The sequence below is a fragment of the Esox lucius genome, chromosome 22 (genome assembly GCF_011004845.1).
Source record: "Esox lucius isolate fEsoLuc1 chromosome 22, fEsoLuc1.pri, whole genome shotgun sequence".
Lineage (NCBI taxonomy): Eukaryota > Metazoa > Chordata > Actinopteri > Esociformes > Esocidae > Esox > Esox lucius.
In genome coordinates this window covers 7,343,204-7,366,360 of record NC_047590.1, presented here as the reverse complement: position 1 = coordinate 7,366,360, position 23,157 = coordinate 7,343,204, and the positions used below count along the sequence as shown (strand labels likewise).

The following is a 23,157-nucleotide window of genomic DNA, read 5'->3' as shown; positions in this document are numbered from 1 at the left end:
TCTGCAACAATTTCGTATTTTATAAGGACATCTTATAAAACCGCTATAACCAATTTCTAAATAAACATCAATAATTCCAAAAATGTACACTTAAATGGCACCGCCATCTAAAGGGGAGTTTTCATGCGGGTCACTTACCAACGGTGAAACTTTACCCAACTTCTCTCTAGTTGTAGTTGGTTTGGCCAGCCCAGCCCATCTGGTAGAGCAAATGGTATACTCGCCAGGGAGCTAGAGGGAGGAGAGGGAGAGGGAGAAGGAGGGGGAGAGAGAATGAAGGGGACGGGATTGAAAACATTTCAGCCAGGAGTCTCAGTCTCACGTGTTTGACGACGAAAGAATCATCGTTCGACCTTTTTTTTTTTACCAAGTTCGATACACTGCAAAGGTTTCTTTGAAAGGCAGGATCGATGTCAAAAACTTGTTTTGTTGATTCTCCGTGATGGATTGTAAAAGTTGAGACGACTCACACAGCAGTTAAAAAATACGATGAACTTAGGCATAAGTTACGAAAAATAATTGTATTAGTCTTGGTCCTGTTTATAGAATATACCTTATGGATTTCCTCTCTGCGTTGGAAGGGGTTTGTTATTTTTTACTTCTTGATAAAGTTTGACCTGATCCGATCACGTTGATAAAACTTCTAGGCTACAGATCTATTGGACAAACAAAACGGAGGGAGACGTACCAGGTCAGACGCCGACCATAAGCATCACAGGTATTTGAACTGGTAGGTAGACTGTAAATACATGTGATAATATTTATTGTTAGTTAAATGAATAGATATATTAATCAAACTAATAGGTATATTATTTGAACTCATATTCGACTAATTAGTTGGATTCATTGACTTTTGGGCATATGTTAAATAGTTTCTTATAATTGCTGCAACGGTAATTCATCAACCTGTTAAAGTATTGTTTTCTTTTGACCTGTTATGATGTATACAAAAATAAGTAAAATGTAAGTTTTGAGCATGAGTCATTTAAACCAAACTGGCTATTGGGAATTATTTAAAACCAAGTATTATCTCCATTTTCAACATAGCTGGCTTGACGTTGGAATGTCAAACATTCTGCCCTGCAACTTGAGCCATTCGTCAGAAGATGCGCTCAAAAACAGTGCATCAGACACCATATTGTAGCTATAGTTCCTCTAGGACTTCAAACTTGAATTTTATGGAGTTTGGATAAGTCTACTTGAATGATATTTAGGCCCACTCTTACTAATTCGCATGAATTTGAAAGATTTCCAACTTGCTGAAAGTTTGCGCGTTGTGTAGCGCTACTGACAGTGAATAACAATCACACTGAATCTAGAATATTCTCTTCAACAGTTTTCTGCATTTAAACAGATGTAATACATATTTATTGCATACATTTTCTTTTTGGGTTGTTGATGAATTGCAAACAATATTTTCATATGCATTTAGGCATGCAGTAGTCTTTATTTTAGAGAATATAATTGAATGTAGATGTTCGTAGAGGTATGCATTATTACAAAATTTAAAATTTAAATAAGGTTGAGAAGTTTAAAAATGAATCAATAATTGTGTAACCACTCTGGTTCTGGCTTTTCCCCCCAATCAGAGTTGTGTGTTTTTCTGTGAACGGCCCCGTTGGTTGGTTCATTTGCATTAGAAAAAAAGTGTTAGTGCATTTGCTATTGTGCAGAATGAAGAGTTCCAGCCGTCAGGCAGCAAAGAGTTGAAAAGATGTAAAGAAGCGATGGGCCTTTCACATTGTTCCGACAGCACCGGGGCTCGAGGCTGCGGTCATCAACCCCTCTATAAGACCTGTGAAGGGGATGACACTTTCATCTCAGCCCACGTTTAAAATGTCTTCTTATTATCAATATTAGTGCACTACTTTTTGCCAAGGGCTACAGGGATGTGGACAAGCCTCCAGTGTCCCTTTGCAGAGTGTTTCTCACCGTTGTTATGTAAAATGTAAATGCATTTTACAGAAACGTCTATGAAAAGGCAGACAAAAAGAAGGACTTTTCTGTGTTTTTAAAACATTCGAAAACGTGTTGAAGAAGGGGATGTCTGTTAATCAGGAGAGAGTAGAAAAGGTTTTGAATGAAAAGTGAGTAAAACTCCCCACTGAGAGGATTGAAAAGTCTCTTATCCCCATAAACAAGAACACAGCAGCAATTAAGCAATTTGGCCTAGGAAGTCATTCAGGCAGGTGAAAGGAAATGCCAGCGGCTAAATACTAGGAATAACGGCTTGGCTAAGGCTTACACCCAAGGCATTACCATGTAATGAAATAAGCTTTCTATTGAATGTCATGTCGTTTGTGCCCATTGAAAAAGATGAGAATTCACCATGAGATGCGGTGCCTAATGCGGGTTCTTTACATCCCGTACTCACAGAGTACCAAATCACATCACTGCACCCTTTCTTCTCCCCGTTTCTCTCGCTCTTTTTTCTATCTCAAGCCCTCTTTATCTTTCCCTCCCTCTGTCTCCCTCCTTCCCTCTCTCTCTCTCTTTAAGCGGTTCTCTTCTTCCTACACTGCGAAGAGCAGTAATTGCTACCATACCGTCCAGGGCACTAATATTTTGGTTTCTTCAGAGGGCCCTGACCACAGCCGTCTGCCCTGGAGGCTGTGTGTCTGTTTGTGTGTGTTTGTGTACATTCATATGCTGAAGCTCTGTCAACAAAGCTAGCAGTAACTGTCTCTGAACTTTGGGGAAAACACTAAAATCACTAAAAAATAGCTGCTGACCTCACAGATTTCTCACCTCACAGGTGTTTCACATCACAGATTTCTCACCTCACAGGTGTTTCACATCACAGATTTCTCACCTCACAGTTGTTTCACATCACAGATTTCTCACCTCACAGTTGTTTCACCTCGCAGATTTCTCACCTCACAGGTGTTTCACCTCACAGATTTCTCACCTCACAGTTGTTTCACCTCGCAGATTTCTCACCTCACAGGTGTTTCACCTCGCAGATTTCTCACCTCACAGATTTCCTATGACCCTCCTTATGGGTTGCATCATGAAAACTGAACTGTTTTTGTAAGGCAGTTTAAACTCCGCTGTCCTTTGATTCAGAAGAAAAACTGTCTGTAGTTTGAAACTGTCAGTGTTAAATCCCATGAATTTTCACCTTCATGTAAACTGAATCCAATCCAGCTTGTCTGCTTCTACAACCTTGGCTCAAACACTTCGTTTAACTTTGTTGTCTACTTAAGCATCCATCAACTATTCATCCAATCATTACACAGCTTGACTAATATATTTTAGGTTTGTATTAAACTATTAACATAAAAAATATAGTACTTATATTCTGTTTTATGTTCTATCTATCTATATTTATCTATGTTCTCTCTCTCTCTCTCTCTCTCTCTCTCTCTCTCTCTCTCTCTCTCTCTCTCTCTCTCTCTCTCTCTATATATATATATATATATATATAATTTTTTCTGGAGCTGTATATATATATTAAGAGACCACTGCACAGAAAAAATTAAGAGACCACTGCACCTTTTTCTTTCTTTTCCAAAAAAGTATTTTGAGTGAGGAACAGAAGGGTTAAAATTAAGAGACCACTACAAATTGAACGCTTCTGTTCCTAACTCAAAACTTACCTTTTCAACTTTTTTGGAAAGGAAAGAAAAAGGTGCAGTAGTCTCTTCATTTTTTCCAGAGCTGTATGTATATATATAAATATATATATCTGTGTATCTGGATCTCTCCATCTTCTGTCTTTATGTCTCCTGATCTGTATCCCTTCCTTTGTCTCTTCATGACTGTTGATCTCTGTCTGTCTTTGAATGTCAATGTCTATTTCTTTGTCTATTTCTTACTTCCACCCTCTAATTTGTATTCCTCTCTCCCTTTCTTTCTCTCTCCCTCTCACATTCAGTAATGATTTTTGTAGTTCATGTGTATTGCATGTTTTCACTGCTGAGGTAAATATTGGTCAACACCCTGTCATTACGTCCGGGTAGTTGTGTCCCTCACGCATACTCCATCATACACGGAAACTCTCTGTTAATGCACATGCAATTATGCATGATGAAAACAGAGCTCTGTTTCATGCAACGACGGAATTACAGATTACACACACGCACATGCTCACAGACTCACACACACAGACTCTCTCTCACACACACACACACACACACACACACACACCCACACAGCAAGAGACAAGAGAAATCAAAGGTCCAGACCAGTGGGCCACCGGGGACCTCAGCCCTCAGAATCGTATTAAATGCACTGTGTACTTATAGTTCCTATGGCTCAGCTTTGATTCACCAGTTAATTAATTCCTGAAGGAATGCTGTAACCCCAATGATCTCTTCTAAATCTTTTTGACAGTAATAGGGAGTGTGTGTGTGTGTGTGTGTGTGCGCGTCAGTGTAACTGTATGCCTCGTGCAGTGATTAAAAGTTAACATAATCAAAACCACCCATTTTCAAACAAAGCTTAATACCAGTGACAGTGAATCAGTGGATCAGTGAGATGTGGAGGGTGTCAGAGGGTAGGGGGGGTAGTTTTGATTTGGTATGAAGAAAAGCCGTTATGATTTAGTCATGGCAAGGGAAGAAACTCGAGGTTTGATAACTTATTTGTCAGCGCCAAATACTTTCAAAGCAGACAACCCAACTCCTGCCTGTAGGGTTATTCTGCATTAGATCCATACGACAAGTGATGAAATTGAAAAAGAGCTGCAACGCAGCCAAACCACAGACTCCTCATTGACAGGCTGGTGATCCCAGGCCCGAGCCCGTCTTACATGTGGTGTTCACCCAGCCCATATGTTATCCTTTAGCAATCAATCCTCCATGCCTTCTCCCCACAAGGCTGCACTCCAAGCTTCCACAATCAGCCGCGGGGTCAGGGCCTGGTCGGGGCGCTCCTGGGGCCCTCCGAGGCCCCGCTCTTCCCTGTGGAATGGAAGGGTCCGTGTCCCGAATGGTGCCCTCCTCCCCTGGTTAGTGCACTACTTTTTTACCAGCCCCCCCCCCCCGTGATGCTTTGGTAAAAAAAAGAAGAAAAAAAAGAATTGTGCTGCGTTATAAAGAGCAGCTTGAGATGTGGACAAGATCTGTCAGCAGCAGAAGCAGTTACATTCCATGGGCCCTCGTGAGTCGAACACAGGGGCCCGCAACCTCACCAGGGTCATCCCACTGTGGCTGTAGCCAATAGTGCCGTTTGGCTTTCAGGTGTTTGACTCGACCGCTGTTCGGAAAGCTGTGGCTGGTGGACTGCCCAGTGGTTTTCCCGAATTGTTCCTCTGGAAATGGTGCTGATTCCCCATGGTGGTTTGTGGCCAGGGCTACCCCCGGGCAGCGCTAACTGGCTGATTAGGTGGCTAAATTAGGAAATCAGGGCGCTGACAACGGTGGTGTTTTGGTGATGAACAAGTAACTCAAACTTTCAAGGATGTAGCTGGCAATAAGTGAAGGCGATGGAATCAGTCCAAACTGTTGACCCAAACACATAACCACATATTTCATCAGGACATCTTCGATCCATCTCATTCTGCTACTGTTTAGACAGGTGTAGGATCGGCAACAGAGAGCCTGTCTTTTGTCAGAGATCCTGTTTATTTGAGGAGATTGCAAAAATATAACCTTTGGGATAAATATAATGTTTCAAGTTATAACAAACTAGGCTTTGTTTAATAACTTTCCCTCAACTTGTCTCTGTAAATTTCTTTAAACGTCCAACATACTTATATGAAGTTGAATATCCTTTCTGTAGCAAATCAACTCGACTCAATATATATCATAAAAGTTATAATAATGTCAACGAATACGTAATCCATTTTCACAACTGAGATTTCAACATTTAAGGGGGCTTTCCGATCCCACTCTCTGTGGATGGTCCCCTTTGCAATGAATGACAAATCATACCAAGTCGTTAAGCTTCGCCCACATGCCTTTTGGATAGGAATATAAAAGGCTAGGGTTTACCCCTTTTTGGTCTAGGCAATGAAAATGGAGGAGCCAGCCCTTAAGCGTTAGTGCTTGTGAATTTATTTAGAGTGGAGATTCTTCCCACCTAGTGGCTGGCTTCCTGGTAGCCCAGCTTTCTTGCTTCCTCCTGAAGAGGCCTGTATCTCTGGCAGACGAAAGAGGAGCAATAATTCTTTAGGCAGAGCCTGGGAGACAGGCTAAGTCTACTAGAGGGGATTTCTCCTCTGAACTAGACTTTTAGCTGTGAGTCCAACACATCTGTTTGGCATCTCCAGGACCTGAGGAGATCACCCACAGGATATTACACGTACAGACAGGGGGTAGGATCTTATCCACAGGGATCTTCTCTGTGCCTCAAGTCTTCTGTTTTTTTTTTAAACCAGGTTAGTATAATTGAGAACACACTCTTCATTTTAGTAAAGACCTTGGATGATTAGGGTTCGCTTCCTTCCTCAAGGACAGAACGATAGGTTTTTCACCTCGCCAGATCAGGGATTTGAAGTTTTGGTAAATATTCGGATGGTTTAACTGCTGGGCTGTTCTGCTCCTCTCTGCTTCGGTCGGTCCAAATCCACCGAACCAAGCCCACCCCTGTGCTATGGAGAGAGGAGCATGACTCACTGATCCATACCGGGCATGGTTTCTCTGCTGCATGATAGTGACTAGTGTGGTATAGCGTAGATTGATAAACAAGCTTTCATCCTCTCGTGTCAATGTTAACCCTTGTAATGAAAATGTCTGAGATAGAGAGAGACGTCCAGTGACTAATAGACTGTTCAGAGTCTGTTCTCGGAAAGAGCCGGTGGGCTGAGGGGTGTGATTCACCTATTCAGATTCTTTTGCTTCCGTTGTTAGCCACAACAAACCTTTTTAACTTTCCCCCCCAATTTATTTTTTTATATTTCCGGTCTAGTCCACTGTACATTGCAATCGTCCTCCAAATATTCTTAATATCATCCATGTTATTACAACAGCACAAGTGACCTTCCATTTGTATTTGTCTCCTTGCTTATTTTAGAACATGTCCATATACAGTATTTGGGTCGGGCTGCTCCCACCAGATAACCATTTTTCAAAAGAGGGTTCATGTCACCATAAATTCCAGAAAGTGCCCGTGCTTCAGTCCCTTCAGCGGAAAGCGAAGCTTAGTATATTGCCTCTGACTCTGCTCTGTGATTTTACTGTACTACTGTGACCTTTGAGAGTTCAGTCACAGTCATTTGTTTGTCCGACAGCTTGTGGTGTAATAACTCAATGTGGCGATGGTCTGTGGGAAGCTGTAAGTAATAGTCTGTGATGAGCCAAACAGCCCTCCGGTAGGGCAAGACACCAGAACCTGGAAAATGGAGACATTTTCCAGACACTTAACTGGGAATACTTTCCTTGCTCACTGAAGGCCTTTTTCAGTCATAGGACATCAGGTTCTGTCACAACAAAAACGCGTTTATGTCACAGTACCATCTGTCAACATGGGACATCCTGGGACATTGCTCAACCACAATGACCTGTGAAAGCTTCCTGTCCAAGCCTCCATTTCACACAGCTATGTCTAACAATGTGGCAGTCATTGCTAATGAAGTGTTTTAATTTATTTCTGTTCTAACAAGGAGATGGTCTCCATTGGCTAAGGTAAGAATGTTCCAGCTAGTTTCAGCCACTTCCATTTTCACACAGGACACACTTAACGGGACAGAGGGTTAACTGGATCACTGCAATTCTACTCATTTCTCCGTCTCTTAAGGACGGTCTTTACTGTCGTACTTTTTATTCGGGCAGATTCTCAAGCGCCACGCTTCAGCGATCTAAAACTGTGAGAGTAGCAATGACTCAAATGTACAGAAGAGCAGGAACAACATCCAACGCATCCAATGATGACTTTTGTTCCGGCGGTCTGTATGGGCGTGGCTTAGATACACGCAGGATATACCCTCATACCTGGGCAAAATGGTGGTAGCTGAGAGGAGACAGGAAAAACCCTAGAGGAGGCGTCAGCTCCTTCTTCAAACAAGAGAACTCTTTGATATCTGTTTGCGTTCCCCTCAGAGCCACTGAAAGGGAAGGAGAGCCTGTTGAACAGTAGCGGAGAGAACTTCAATGAAAGGCTGAGGTGCTAAAACAAACAGGCATTGATTTTCTACACAAAGACACGCTGAATAGGAAAGCAGTTCGAGGGGTTGTTGTTCTACTGTAGTAAATGACCTGTTAGATCGCCTTTGCATTGTTAGTTATGACGGTTAAATGGATCATTGTGGTATCGTTTGTAATGGTAGTTAACAATGGAAGATAGGCGTTCATTATCTCTCACAGAGGTCCGCTGCTGTGCTTATTGTCATGGTAACTAACCAGTTCCCATTGCTACTGTGGTAATACTGTTCTGTTCTCTTGAGATTATCAAGCTTTTTTTACTTTAATAAAGGTATTTGGCACCATAAATAAACACTGAGTCGATGACTTCCAGAGAAAAGAAATGTAAATCATGACACACACACACACGCACTCACATACACGCACGCACTCACATACACACACGCACGCACTCACATACACGCATTCACATACGAACACGCACGCGTAGCCTACATTTAAACTTTCCCGTGACATTCTTGAGAACCTATATTCACAGTCACAAATCGTTGCCAGGGTAAAACAGTTGAACGGGCCAGACAGACGGGGCGTTTTGTCCACACTGTTAATACACAGTTCAGGGACAGTTGAAGGGGTCCTGAAGGCTAGGGAGGAGCCGCAGTCCTGACGGTCGGTTTTTTCCGCTTTCTTTATTACCGCGTTCTTTCTTTGACACAGCCCAGCAGGTGTGGGGGTAGCTTGTTTCTTTTACCCCTGCCAATGCTGCTTTGGGATGAGGGCGATAAATGTGGTCATGTTCCAGTCTGCCAGGTTGTTGTTTTTGTTAGTGCACTCGTAAATACAGTCAGTCTTTTTTCGATAGGAGTTTATTAGCATGGTACATGTTTACGTGGCAATATTTGCCCACTCTTCTCTGCAAAAGCGCTCCAAATCTGTCAGATTGCGAGGACATCTCCTGTGCACAGCCCTCTTCAGATCACCCCACGATGTTCAAGTGGATTCAGGTCTGGGCTCTGGCTGGGCCATTCCAAAATGTTAATCTTCTTCTGGTGAAGCCATGCTTTTGTGGATTTGGGTGTGTGCTTTGGGTCGTTGTTGTGCTGAAAAGTGAACTTCATCTTCAGCTTTCTAACGAACACCTGAAGGTTTTGTGCCAAAATTGCCTGGTATTTGGAACTGTTCATAATTCCCTCCACCCTGACTAAGGACCCGGTTCCAGCTGAAGAAAAACAGCCACCACCATGCTTCACTGTGGGTATGGTGTTCTTTGGGTGAGATTGTTGTCACATGTAGCACACAGCCAGTACTTGCCAGTTCCTTAAATGTTGCTGTAGGCCTCTTGGAAGCCTCCCTGACCAGTTTTCTTTTCATCAGTTTTGGAGGGACGTCCAGTTCTTGGAAATGTCTCGGTTGTGCCATATTTTCTCCACTTGATGATGACTGTCTTCACTGTGTTCCATGGTATATCTAATGCTTTGGAAATTATTTTGTACCCTTCTCCTGACTGATATCTTTCAACAAGGAGATCCCTCTGATGCTTTGGAAGCTCTCTGCGGACCATGGCTTTTGCTCTGAGATGCATCTAAGCAAATGTTAGGAAAGTCCTACTAGAAAAGCTGAACTTTATTTGTTAGTCATTTTAAATGATGGCAGGTGTGCAATGACTTCTATCTAACATGAGTTTGAATGTGATTGGTGGATTCTGAACACAGCCACATCCCCAGTTATAAGAGGGTGTGCACACTTATGCAACCAGGTTATTTTAAGGTTTTTATTTTTTCATTTTTCCCCCTTGAAAATGTCAGTTTGTTTTTCAATTGAATTGTTCACATTATAGGTCACATTAAAAGTGGAAAAAGTTCTGACAAGATTTATCTTTGTCTCATTGTTTTACATCACAAAAACCTGGCATTTTAACAGGGATGTGTAGACTTTTTATATCCACTGTAGGTGAGGTTGGGAGTGGCGTCGCTGAATGTTTAAAGCCTTCAGGAATATTGCTAGATCTTATTAAAGGCCCTTCAAAGAGAGAGAGAGGAGTTGGGAGAAGAGGGGATGGGAAAGGAGAGGACCCAACAGTAAAGATCAAGCATATCTCTGGTCATTAGTCAGCCAAAGTTGCCATCTGTCAGTTTAGTGTCTGACACCTGGAGTGTTGCTTCAGGCTCCTCGGTCCATCCGGCCACCCTGGAGGAAGCCTGGTGTGTCTCAGTTCTTCAGGGGGGATGAGGCTGTTGACTCCACTCCTCATCCCCGTCTCCAAATACCCCTCGGCCTTCCAGTCCCTTTTGGCCAGACTGGAGGCTCATCTTATCAAATAGAAACACAGATGGACGACTTTGTTCCAAGTGTTTCAAAACAAACACATTTTTTCTTGAATGTGTTAAGTTGGGACAGGGTGTGCGGGTCTCTCAAGGGTTGTGTAAGGGTTGCAGAGCTGTTGATATAAACTAAACTTACCCCTTTATGTATGAACCTGATTGGCTGTGCTATAAACATACTCAAACAAACATCTAAGCTTAGGATGACTTAATTGAAAACTGGCAGTGGTTTTGTTCTTAAAGCTAATTGACATGTTCCTTTCTTCCAGTGATTCATGCTAAGGTTTTGTTCTCTCTACATGGGGGGCTCATCTTACCTAGACTGGCAGTTGTCAAAGTTAAATTAACTGTTGACCTTTTAATCAGCACTATATGAACTGACAGTGGGGTTTTGCTTGCTAATGATAATACAACCTCATCCTCCAAGGTGTTGGGTAGACACATGTCCTGTTCACGGAGTATCATGATCACAAAGATGCCACATTTTCTTTTAGAGCTTCTGATGTCCAGAATGGAGACATCTGCCTCGACGGCCACAGAGAAGAAAGAACTGAAAGGCGCTGGTCTGGATGGAAATGGCTTTGCGGACCTCCCTAAGAAACCCTCACCTTCAGCCGTCACCAGAGGTACTGTAGACTCTTCTTAAAAACTCTTGTTAGTGTAATATTCTCCCTCAGTGTTTTTCTTCTACATCTTGAATCCAGGTTAGTTTGAACACTGTACTACTGTAATGAATGAGGCCCCTGCAACGCCTCTACTGACACAGGTGTTACTGTAAGGAACAAGGTTCCTGAAACGCTTCTATTGACACAGGTGTTACTGTAAGGAACAAGGTTCCTGAAACGCTTCTATTGACACAGGTGTTACTGTAAGGAGCGAGGTTCCTGAAACGCCTCTACTGACACAGGTGTTACTGTAAGGAACAAGGTTCCTGAAACGCTTCTATTGACACAGGTGTTACTGTAAGGAACAAGGTTCCTGAAACGCTTCTATTGACACAGGTGTTACTGTAAGGAGCGAGGTTCCTGAAACGCCTCTACTGACACAGGTGTTACTGTAAGGAACAAGGTTCCTGAAACGCCTCTACTGACACAGGTGTTACTGTAAGGAACAAGGTTCCTGAAACGCCTCTACTGACACAGGTGTTACTGTCTGGAACAAGGTTCCTGAAACGCTTCTAATGACACAGGTGTTACTGTAAGGAACGAGGTTCCTGAAACGCCTCTACTGACACAGGTGTTACTGTCTGGAACGAGGTTCCTGAAACGCTTCTAATGACACAGGTGTTACTGTAAGGAACGAGGTTCCTGAAACGCTTCTAATGACACAGGTGTTACTGTCTGGAACGAGGTTCCTGAAACGCATCTATTGACACAGGTGTTACTGTCTAGAACGAGGTTCCTGAAACGCTTCTAATGACACAGGTGTTACTGTAAGGAACGAGGTTCCTGAAACACTTCTAATGACACAGGTGAAACTGTCTGGAACGAGGTTCCTGAAACGCTTCTAATGACACAGGTGTTACTGTAAGGAACGAGGTTCCTGAAACGCTTCTAATGACACAGGTGTTACTGTCTAGAATGAGGTTCCTGAAACGCTTCTACTGACACAGGTGTTGCTGTAAGAAACGAGGTCCCGTCCTCCATTGCTTGTCGTTACATACTGTGAGACCATTTCACAAGTCAAGGTTTTCCAGTCAAGAGGGGCATAGGAGCACAGAGGAAGACCGAGATGGAGCCATGAAATATACATATGAAAGATGAAATGCAGTCTTGGTAGAAGATGCTCTGGGCTCTAATGGTCCCTGAAAAGGCTCTCCCTGTTGCACATTGGGCAGTCAGAGTTGACTGACAGTAGAGCTGATAGGAATCAGTAATGTAACCTACCCGTAACATTGTTACTATTAGCCATGCTACCGTATCATATGGCTATGTGAGTGTGTGTGTTTGTATGTGGGTGTTTACATGTGTGAATTCAGAACTGGTGTGGTAAATCTATCATGCGACAGGTCTGTCACAGCGAGCGGTACATAGTTACTGAAGTCGGCAAGCGACTTAGATCGTGGCTCCCTACCTGTGGCTCCATTTGGGTCATAATCTCTGACTAATGGTTCATGAGGCTAGAAGGGCTGGTGTGTGGGAAGATGAATTTGGCTGTGTTTGTGTTGAAATTAATTTAAAGTAGCAGCGCACCTATTTCATGGAGGGGGCTGGGGCGGTCAGGGGTGGAAGAGAGAATGCATGTTTTAAAGATGTCAGTGAATGTGTGATGAAAGGCCGGTATAATGAGGTTGAAAGACCTTGTTCTTACCTCCAGAGTATCACAGTGATGAATTACTAAAAATGGCTGCTGAAACAGCAGTGGGCGACATGGCCCTTCTTTCAGAGATTGACAGAGATGCAGATTGAAGGCTACCTTTGAAATGGTAATAACACTTCTTGTGATTTAGACTATTCTTTAATGAAGGGCTTGGTGGCCTGCCATGATAAAGCAATATTAATTAATTAATAGGAAGAACAAAGATAAAAATAGGGCATTTTGTCCCTAACGATTGACATTGGACCAAAGAATTTGTTTAACTTCTATAGACCAAGTTTGTTTTCAGAGCCTTGTGGAACTTGCCAAGCAGGGCTCTTTGGCACAGAAAATGAATCATTTTGTTTAAGAACAAGGAAGGAATACTTTTAGGAAATAATGATAAAATACTAGGTTTTCATTGGGACGATTCTGTCATGTAGTAAATGTCTAAGTAATTCTTAGCACAGAATCCTGATGGTTTTTGTCCATTATCCAATCAGATTTATCCCTGCTAATTAGTTATTAAGACCAACTAATAGGAATTAATACAAATGCGATAACATTAATAACTAGAATACTGTTTTGTGTGAAAAACTAAAGACAGAACCTTGAATGTTGTCCTTTTTTATATTTTAACAAATATTTTACACTATTGACAAATAAAGGTAACTTCATTTAACAAATGAAACAAAGATTATACTTCGCAATAATTTATTCATAAATTTTATAGTGCAGAAGAAATAAGTACACCCCCAGCTTCAGTTGATGGTGTTGCCCTCTTTGGCAAAATTAACTTAATGTAGCTGGCTTGTATACCTTTGTATAAGAGGTATTTCTGGTGTAGCTTTGCTTGTGTGTTTTTATATCATTGTCTTATTGTAAGATCCATGTTCGGTTCAGCTTTAGCTTGTTGACAATATGGATTTCATGGTTGATCCAATGTTGGCAAATTTGTATTTTTTATTTAAGCTTTATTTTAAAATGGGAGAACAGACGGAGACCTGGATCTCTTGTTAGGCTGTGCCCTGTGTAGACAAGATTACATGTATAGTAATTACACAAACAGGGAACATAAAAAACTAAACAAAATATTATTCAACAAAAACAATTACACAGTACATCATAATGGTTTTCCATAAGACCTCTAAATTGGGAAAGTGACACCAAAGTGTTTAACTTATGTTTAGCCTGCAGGTTGTTCCATAAGTATGGGGTGAAGGAACTGAAAGCAGTCCTTCCCAACTCTGTGGAGACCGCTGGAGTTTCTAAAGTAATCCACATCTGAGATCTGGTGTTGATATTTGATTGGGATGATATATATATAGATTTACACTCACTTAAAGGATTATTAGGAACACCTGTTCAATTTCTCATTAATGCAATTATCTAATCAACCAATCACATGGCAGTTGCTTCAATGCATTTATGGGTGTGGTCCTGGTCAAGACAATCCTCTGAACTCCAAACTGAATGTCAGAATGGGAAAGAAAGGTGATTTAAGCAATTTTGAGCATGGCATGGTTGTTGGTGCCAGACGGGCCTGTCTGAGTATTTCACAATCTGCTAAGTTACTAGGGTTTACAAAGAATGGTGTGAAAAGGGAAAAACATCCAGTATGCGGCAGTCCTGTGGGCGAAAATGCCTTGTTGATGCTAGAGGTCAGAGGAGAATGGGCCGAATGATTTAAGCTGATAGAAGAGCAACTTTGACTGAAATAACCACTCATTACAACCGAGGTATGCAGCAAAGCATTTGTGAAGCCACAACACGCACAACCTTGAGGCGGATGGGTTACAACAGCAGAAGACCCCACCGGGTACCACTCATCTCCACTACAAATAGGAAAAAGAGGCTACAATTTGCACGAGCTCACCAAAATTGGACAGTTGAAGACTGGAAGAATGTTGCCTATTCTGATGAGTCTCGATTTCTGTTGAGACATTCAGATGGTAGAGTCAGAATTTGGCGTAAACAGAATGAGAACATGGATCCATCATGCCTTGTTACCACTGTGCAGGCTGGTGGTGGTGGTGTAATGGTGTGGGGGATGTTTTCTTGGCACACTGTAGGCCCCTTAGTGCCAATTGGGCATTGTTTAAATGCCACAGCCTACCTGAGCATTGTTTCTGACCATGTCCATCCCTTTATGACCACCTTGTACCCATCCTCTGATGGCCACTTCCAGCAGGATAATGCACCATGTCACAAAGCTCGAATCATTTCAAATTGGTTTCTTGAACATAACAATGAGTTCCCTGTGCTGAAATGGCCCCCACAGTCACCAGATCTCAACCCAATAGAGCATCTTTGGGATGTGGTGGAACGGGAGCTTCGTGCCCTGGATGTGCATCCCACAAATCTCCATCAACTGCAAGATGCTATCCTATCAATATGGGCCAACATTTCTAAAGAATGCTTTCAGCACCTTGTGCTGAAGAATTAAGGCAGTTCTGAAGGCAAAAGGGGGTCAAACACAGTATTAGTATGGTGTTCCTAATAATCCTTTAGGTGAGTGTATATAGAGATAGTATTAAAAGAAGTGCTTTGTAAATAAACAAAAGAGCATGTTGCTCACGCCTCACAGAGAGAGTCCCATCCCACATGTTGGTATAGAATGCAGTGATGGGTTCTATAACAATCACCGGTGATAAACCTAAGAGCTCAGTGGTAAATAGCATCCAGTGGTTTTAATGTTGTAGCAGAGGCATGCATATAGACAATATCACCGAAGTCTATGACTGACATAAATGTAGTCTGAACAATTTTTCTTCTATTGGCAGAAGACAGACAGGCCCTGTTTGTATAAAGGAAGCCAATCTTAATTTTCTTTTTTTTTTCAATTCAGTGATGTGTTTTAAAAGAAAGCCTATCATCTAACCATATCCCTAGGTATTTATATTCAGAGACCTGTTCAACTTTACTAACATCCATGCTAGTAAGTACACATGTTTCTATCAGATGATTTGGACCTAGAAAAAACACAAGATTAGTTTTCTTAGCATTTAAAACAAGTTTAAGTTGTAAAAGAGATCTCTGTAAGATCTTAAAATCAGACTCCAACTTCTCAAACGCTTCTTCAGCTGAGGGAGCAATAGAATTCAACACAGTATCATCAGCATAAAAATTACCATTTCTAAAATCATCACAGATATTATTTATCTGTGATTTATTAGATATTATAAAGCGAAAAATAAAAGCGAAAAATAAAGTGAAAATAAAAGCCCTGTAGTACCCCTTTAAGTAGCTCTAGGGGCTCGGTCTTCACGCTGTTGACCATAACAGCCTGAGTTCTGTCTTTCAAATAGTAATAAAACCATCTGCAGGCATCAGTGCTCAGTCCTATAGATGACAACTTACTCCCGAGAGTGTCTTGGTCTACAGTGTCAAAAGCTTTTGACAAGTCTACCAACAATGCACCACAGTGCTTTCGATCATCCAGGGCATTAACCATATCATTGACAACAAACGTGGTAGCCATAATGGTGCTGTGTTTAGGTCTAAAGCCAGATTGATTGATGTTAAGTTGGCCAGGCCCTGAGGCAGCAAAGCAGCCCCAAACCATAATGCCACCGCCTCCATGCACATGGTTGGTATGAGGTTCTTCTGTTCTAAGGCTGTTTTTCGTTTTGACCAAACAGTGTCTGACATTGCGGCCAAAGAACTCCTTTGACTCATCTGTCCAGAGCACATCGTTATGGTAATTTTTGTCTTCACCCAGGTGTTGTGTGGCAACTGTCAGTGTCTTGATATTCTTTTCAGAGCAGAGGCAGCTTTCTTCAAAGTTTGTGCAGTCTGTTTCTGACAGTTGACTCATGTATTTCGACATTGCTTTTGACACGAGAGCCCTGTAGATCCCTTGATGTTACGTTGGGTTCTTAGAGACTTCTATGAGCATTTTTAGGTCAATTTGGTGGGATGGTCTGTCCTATGTAGATTGCCAGTGGTCTGGGATTTTCTCAATTTCTATATGATATGTTGGGCAGTGGAATAATGTATTTCAAATTGCTAGGAAATGGCATTGTATGCCTCTCAGACTCATGGGCACCAATAATCTTGGGGGCCTCAGATAGGTCTTTTTACTTTGAAATGATTTGTTAACAGACACCCACCCATATGGTTAAGACCAAGACCAGGTTTCAAATGCTGGACCCTCCTAAGTTACTCTCTAACGATTTTTCTAATCATTTGCACCTATTTATTGTACCTGATTCGAACTCTAGAAATGTTATGTAATGTCAAAGGAAATTGGATTTCTGTTTGTGGTTTCATAGTAAAAAAAACTATTGGTGTGATTCGTTAAATTGAGTTACTTTTATCTATTAATCTGGTTGGAGTTTAGCACGAATACCCACATGTCCAAATATGTATACAAAAGCGAGAACGTTTCTGGGGCTGTACTTTTTTCCACAAGACTGTAGGCTGTAGTGGTGTCCATTGCGAGACAAATAGTCAGACAGCCAGACAGAGAAAGGAAGAGAGAGTGAGAGAATGCATGTTTTAAAGATGTCAGTGAGTGTGTGATGAAAGGCCGGTATAATGAGGTTGAAAGACCTTGTTCTTACCTCCAGAGTATCACAGTGATGAATTACTAAAAATGTTAAAGCAACACTGGACACGCTGCCCTTCCTTCAGAGATTGACGGAGATGCAGATTGAAGGCTACCTTTGAAATGGTAATAAAACTTCTTGTGATTTAGTGACATTTTTACTCTTTAATGAAGGGCTTGGTGGCCTGCCATTATTAGGAAATTAAAGATTAATTGTTTATAAGATAAAATTAATGTAGGACATATTTTACATACACTACAAATGGGACACGATATGAATCATGTGGGACTTTGTTGTCAACAACTTGTTTCATGTCGACTTCAGTGTCATTAATTCAGTTGTATGGACCTACCATTTTATTTCCAGCTAACAAATTTTTTATATCCTTTTACTGGTAATGAATATTCTTTTATATTATTTTTTTAATAGATCTGAGCTTTCAGTTGGCTAAGAAAGATGGCCTGCGAACCAGAAATCCCAATCTGTCAATTTAATCTCGCTGTGCCTTCGTCAGTGGGGCCAATTCACACACACGCTGGGGTCGTGTATGAAAATGATCGGTCGCAGCGCACGAGAGAGAGAGGCCCCTCAGTTGGGGCCAATTGTCTTCTCTGGATAAGCCCACTCAGCCTGAATAGAGTAGCCTTTAAAGTATGTTGATTTAACTTTCAAAGCCTGGAGAGAGACTCTTGATTACCAGACCCAGGGTAATAAGGCCTTTCCCCCTGTGCCCCCCCCACCCCCCCCAGCTTTAACAGAACTATGCTGTCCCTTGGCATGCCATGGTTCCAGTTCTGACGGGTCTCAGCCCGGTCCAGTTGGCCCACAACACGCTCCGTGTTTCCGGGGCTCCGTTGCTCTGTGTTCTCCCTGGTCACAGATCTCGGGTGGGGCTGCTGTTTCAATTCATCGGCCTCTCACTTCCCATAACTCCTTCATGCAACCACGCTTAGGATGAAGTGTCACTGTCCGTATTTTAATCTTAACAACCCCCCCAAACTCACACCCATGGTCCCCGTGTTGCCCAGTGGAATTGGTGTTACAGCTTTATAGGGCTAAAACCACAGCTGTCTGGCAGCCCACAGAGACAAGGCAATCACTTATCTCAGTAATACGCATTATTATTCCTGTTTCCCAGACGCAGGTAAGTGAATATGCAGTATGAGCGCAGCCAAAAAGAGACAGGGTCCTTGAACTTAAAAGGCGCATTGCCAAGCAGGGCTCGCCTGCCCCGCGGCTGAATGGAAAGAGCGGACAATCGTAATATACAGCCTCTGTTCCGGTTCTACAGCTTTATTGTCGGCGTGTGTTTTACTGTGAGTTTCAGGGTTCTTGTCAGCTCAGCGGTGCCCACCACGGAGGACCAGTCACCGCCAACCTGATCCATTACGGATCCCACCTCTTTTACATTCCTGTCCCCTGTTATTTATTCGGAAACAATTTCCTCTCTATCAGAGGACAGGGCTAATGCTGAGTTTTAATATGTTATTTACACATAAAAAAATAAATAAAAAAAACAAGGCTTTTATGGCTCCCTGCGTATGTGGACCTGAGAGGTGGGAGGAAACAAGCTCCGTTGTATCGGAGTTTAACAATCTGGATTACTAATAGAACCATTTATCATGGAGCGGTCATTTATTTTGTGTGAGCATGCAGGCCTGGCCTTCTCTCCCAGAGGCCTGTGGGAGTGGGGAGGGGGGTGTCGCATTGCACATAATGAACCGAAGGAGGAGTCACTTTGCTAAAAAGTGAAAACACTACTGGAGACAATTAAAACGGGGACCCAGGTGCACCCACCAAACAAACCATCAGCCGTATCGGACCTGATTGGCTGGTGCACGTTTGGAAGGAGCTCTAGATGCCACTCTGCTCACTCTGTGTTTTATTTTGGTGGAATGACCAGGAAGGTGATGTTAAATGGACCAATAAAAGCCCGTGACTTCTGGACTGCAGCCCGCCTAGTTTATTGAAGCAAGTGTGTGTGTGTGTGTGTGTGTGTCTGTGGACACAGCACCACTAACCCACACCACAGGGTCGTGCACATGGTTTTGGCTCCCTTTAATGAATTTAAACGAGCGCCTATATTTCCTGTGACAGCCTGCATCTGTCTGGTTAGTGGTTAGAGGGCCCGGAGGTCCTGGTAGACCCCATAGGTTTATTGGGTTTCATGCCTGACTATTATGATTTCAAATCCGTTTCATAGTTTGGAAGACGTTAGAGAAATCATATATTGTCAGATTTATATTTGAAAATATGAATGTTTGTCTGCCTTATTGAAGCCTTATTATTATTGATACGTGTCTAGAAAAATATAATTTTGTTATTTGACAGATGAGAGTTAACAAGATGTTTTTCTTGTCCAATTGTCAATATTATCAAGGAAGGTAACATTGGTTCAGAATCAGGAAAAGTGCCTTTATTTTGAAAGGATTAGGCTATTTGTATGCCCTTCTCTCACCAGTGTCTAAACTAGGCTATGCTAGTCAGGGCGGGTGCTACTCTCTTGGTAACGATTTGATTAACTGGCTTTGGTTGCTGGTGACATACATCTTGCCGAGAGTCAGTTTGTCACTGGAGAGGGAGATTGATGCGGCGTAGCGAACACATCTCGGACCCCTGGTCCTCCCCTGCGGCGTCCCGGCCCTTTCTGCTGAGTTGGGTCAGTATGTAGGGAGGACTCCAAGCACCTAGCACCTCCCGGTCTAGCTCCCTGGACCCGCTGCTTGGTCTTGAACACGGCCCCACATTCTCCACAGGCAATAGCTAGACTAGGCTCAGAGAGCCCTTCTGCACTGGAGGACAGGAGCAGGGAGGAGAGGAGACTAAATGGGAGACATTTTCTTATGAGGTTTCCTCTTATGCAAATACCTATGTTACTTTAAGGTAACTGTTTTAATGATCAATTGATGTCCCCGTGATAACTTGCTTTTTCAGCACAGGGCTAAACATTAATGTCTTTCAAGTCCTCTGGTGCGGTCATGCCTTTCCCAGTAAGAAGGCATTGTGTTATATTAAAATTAAGATTCTGGACTGTTGGAGGTACAGTCCCAGACACAGGACAGTGGGTTCCTTCCTAGATGGATGGAGATGGAGGATGGGACCGGGCTGTGTAAATAGTGCTTTAAAGAGAGGCGTGTTAGCGATAAGGACGCTTTCTTTATCAACCGCCTGATGTCTGGTCCTGGGGGCTGCGTAGCTGCGACAGTGAATAATTGATGGGGGCTGGATCTGGGATGTGCATCCCTCGCTCGCCCGCCCGCCACTGGTCCCCTTCGCCTCAGCAGCCCACGAGCCACTGGGGGACGGGCAGGGAGCGGTCGGGGAGGTCAGGCTGCTGGCAGAGAAAAATGTGCCCCAAAAAGCCCCAGCGTCCGCTGATCCACCTCCTCCTACCGGCCCAAAAGGACAGCCACTAATCTTCCTGAGAAGAGAATTTTCTTTTCTTTTCTTCTCTCTTTCTCTCTCTCTCTTTCTCTCTCTGTCTAAATGAGGCCCTACCCAGGGAGAGTTCACAGCGCTTGGAAGAAACAGGAGAACAGAGCCCCCTGACACCGGGAGCTAAGGCTTACCATCCACAACCACTACTAGCAGTGCCGGCTCTAGCCTTTTGGGGGCCCTAAACAAAATTTTATTTGGGGCCCCTCTCCCTAGCAGTTGGAGGCCCCCTAGCAGGCGCTTACGTTGCTTATGCCTGGAGCCACTACTAGTAACAGATACACCGGAGAGAGAATAGGGAATCATAGGCATTGTGTGTTGCCATATGAATGAGATGTCAATGGAATTAATTACAGTGGTACATTTTTAACTGGACTTTACCTGTTCTTCAGTTGGATTTATGAATTCATCGTAAAGTGATATGCGTTCTGGTAGTACTGGTCTTTCACTAGAGACTACAAGTCTTTCCACATGGAAACACCGTGTTTCAGAGGACAGATTAATCCTCTTGGATTTCCTTCTGCACAAATACATTTTTCTAGCTCTTTGTAAACATTTGATGGCTTGATGGCTTTCCAAGATGCCCTCATCCGTCTCCCTTTTATCTTAACTTTCACTTGAAGGGAAGTCCAAAGGCAGCCTTTATGATTAGATGGAGACAGAGTAAGTGAAAACAGAATAGTGTTTTCAAATTTTTTTGGTACACTTATTGTGGTTGTGAGTTAAGGGCAACTTAAGATTTTGAGAAATCTCTCTTCCTCTCTCTCTCTCTCTCTTACCAGACGTTGTTTCTTGTTGTGCTGGGATATCCTAGTGATCAAAGAGAGTTAATGTTGATGGATTAATGGCCTTCATACGGACGATATACCAGATACACAGATACACCGAACAACATTAGCCCATTTGGGCCACAAGCTCTATTTCCACTTCAAAGTCTAAAGTAAATTAAGACTGAGCTTTGGGCAACTACTCTCTGTCTGGAGGCATACATCTGCTGAATCCAAGTTAGCAAGCACAGAGTCCCAAAAACAACATTCCTGGAGATTTACAAGATTGTTGGAATAGAGGTTGAAAGAGCGATACAAGCAGGCTTCAGGGGATTAAGAGTACAACTCCCCCACCTCTTTTTTAAAGAAACGGCATGATCATACTAGAGGTAGAATTGCGTTCCCTGCCGTACCACCCCCCCTCCCCGCTGTGTTCCTGGAAATTCACATTACACCTCGCCGGTCGGCTCCCCAGGATTGTCCCCTCCAGGCCACCGTATAGCCCTTGTGGGCTGCAACACGGACACGGTGAGCGCCCCTGCTCCAGGAGGGGGGGGGGGGGGGGGGGTTCTGCAGCGAACCCCAGCCCAGTGCTCTGAGACCAGGATCCAGCTCCGTCCAGGCCAGCCCCCCGGACCTCCACTGTGAGCTCTCTGTCTGAATGTCCTGGCCGCAGAGCCTGTGGATTAACCAGACCATAATAAACAGAGAGAGGAAGGGAGATGGTACACACACACTAGGGATCGAGCCAGCTAGCGTGGTATACTCCCTGTGTAAACAGATCAGGGCCTGGGTCCGTGATGACGGCTGCGTTTTCATAACGGCTCTCAGCTTTGAAACTCAACACGTGTGTGTGTGTTTATGTGTTAGCCTAGTTCGCAACCTTGACATTCGCTTGCCCACTACAATGCGTTTGTCTTGTCATTACTAACAGCTCAAACAGAAGGCCAGGCGAGTGGCCCAAAATCAAATCACGCTGAAAACATTGAATATGAATTAAACACGCAAAGAAAATAGGTAAACACGTCACCCTAAAAGGATGCCGTACCACGCAATTGGACAATGGAGAACACAAAAAGCGCGCTCGCCACTTTCACAACTACTGGCCCGTCAGACAAAACTCTGGAGTGCATCTTTATTGTTAGGGTCGGGTCTGCAGCGCCAGGCAACCAGAGTGCAGATGTATTCATGTGTCAGTGATCTGTGATGATCACCCGTTCACAAAAGAGCAGATGAAGAATTATTGAGCATTACAAATCACTCTGGCTGTAGCAACATTGTGTGCTCAGACACTTTTGTTGCGAGTGTGTGTGTGTGTGTGTGTGTGTGTGCGGGTGCCACGCACAGCGCTCATTTGCATGACGAGGGGATGATAAACGGGTGAAGGGGAAGGAGCAGAAGAGATGGAAACAAGAGGCCTGACTGGTCCGTGGGAGACAATGTCTGCCTTTTTGTATTGCGGCCTGATATCCGCTATATTTTAACTTAGACATTCTGTGGGGTTGTGTTATGTGGCTCTTAGCATGCCAACCGCTGGATGTGACCAGGAGACCCCCAGGTGTCTTTGGTCTGTGAGGGTATTCATGAATGTGCTAAACCCCCATGACAGGCACTTGTTCCCCATGTCGTTATCATTTTGTCTGCTTTGTGGTGGTGGTGGTGATGAGGTGGGAGTGGGGATGATGGTGGTGGTAGTGGGGACGATGTTGGTGGTAGTGGAATGGTGGTGATGGTAGTGGGGATGATGGTGGTGGTAGTGGGGATG

General features: G+C 43.2%; 1 protein-coding gene across 3 annotated transcripts in view; it reads left to right on the top strand.

The window, feature by feature from the left end:
* The first annotated feature begins 269 nt into the window (after positions 1-269).
* The window catches only part of LOC105019975 (zinc finger protein GLI2), a 62,325-nt gene continuing 39,437 nt past the window's right edge, over positions 270-23,157 (top strand). For 2 of the 3 annotated variants that reach the window (XM_029116769.2, XM_029116768.2), the window contains exons 1-2: positions 270-730; positions 10,840-10,971. In XM_029116769.2, the coding sequence (XP_028972602.2) occupies positions 10,848-10,971 (124 nt within the window). In that variant the 5' untranslated portion in view covers positions 270-730; positions 10,840-10,847. The remainder of the gene's footprint in view (positions 731-10,839; positions 10,972-23,157) is intronic. The other variant, XM_020042556.3, reaches the window with a different exon arrangement.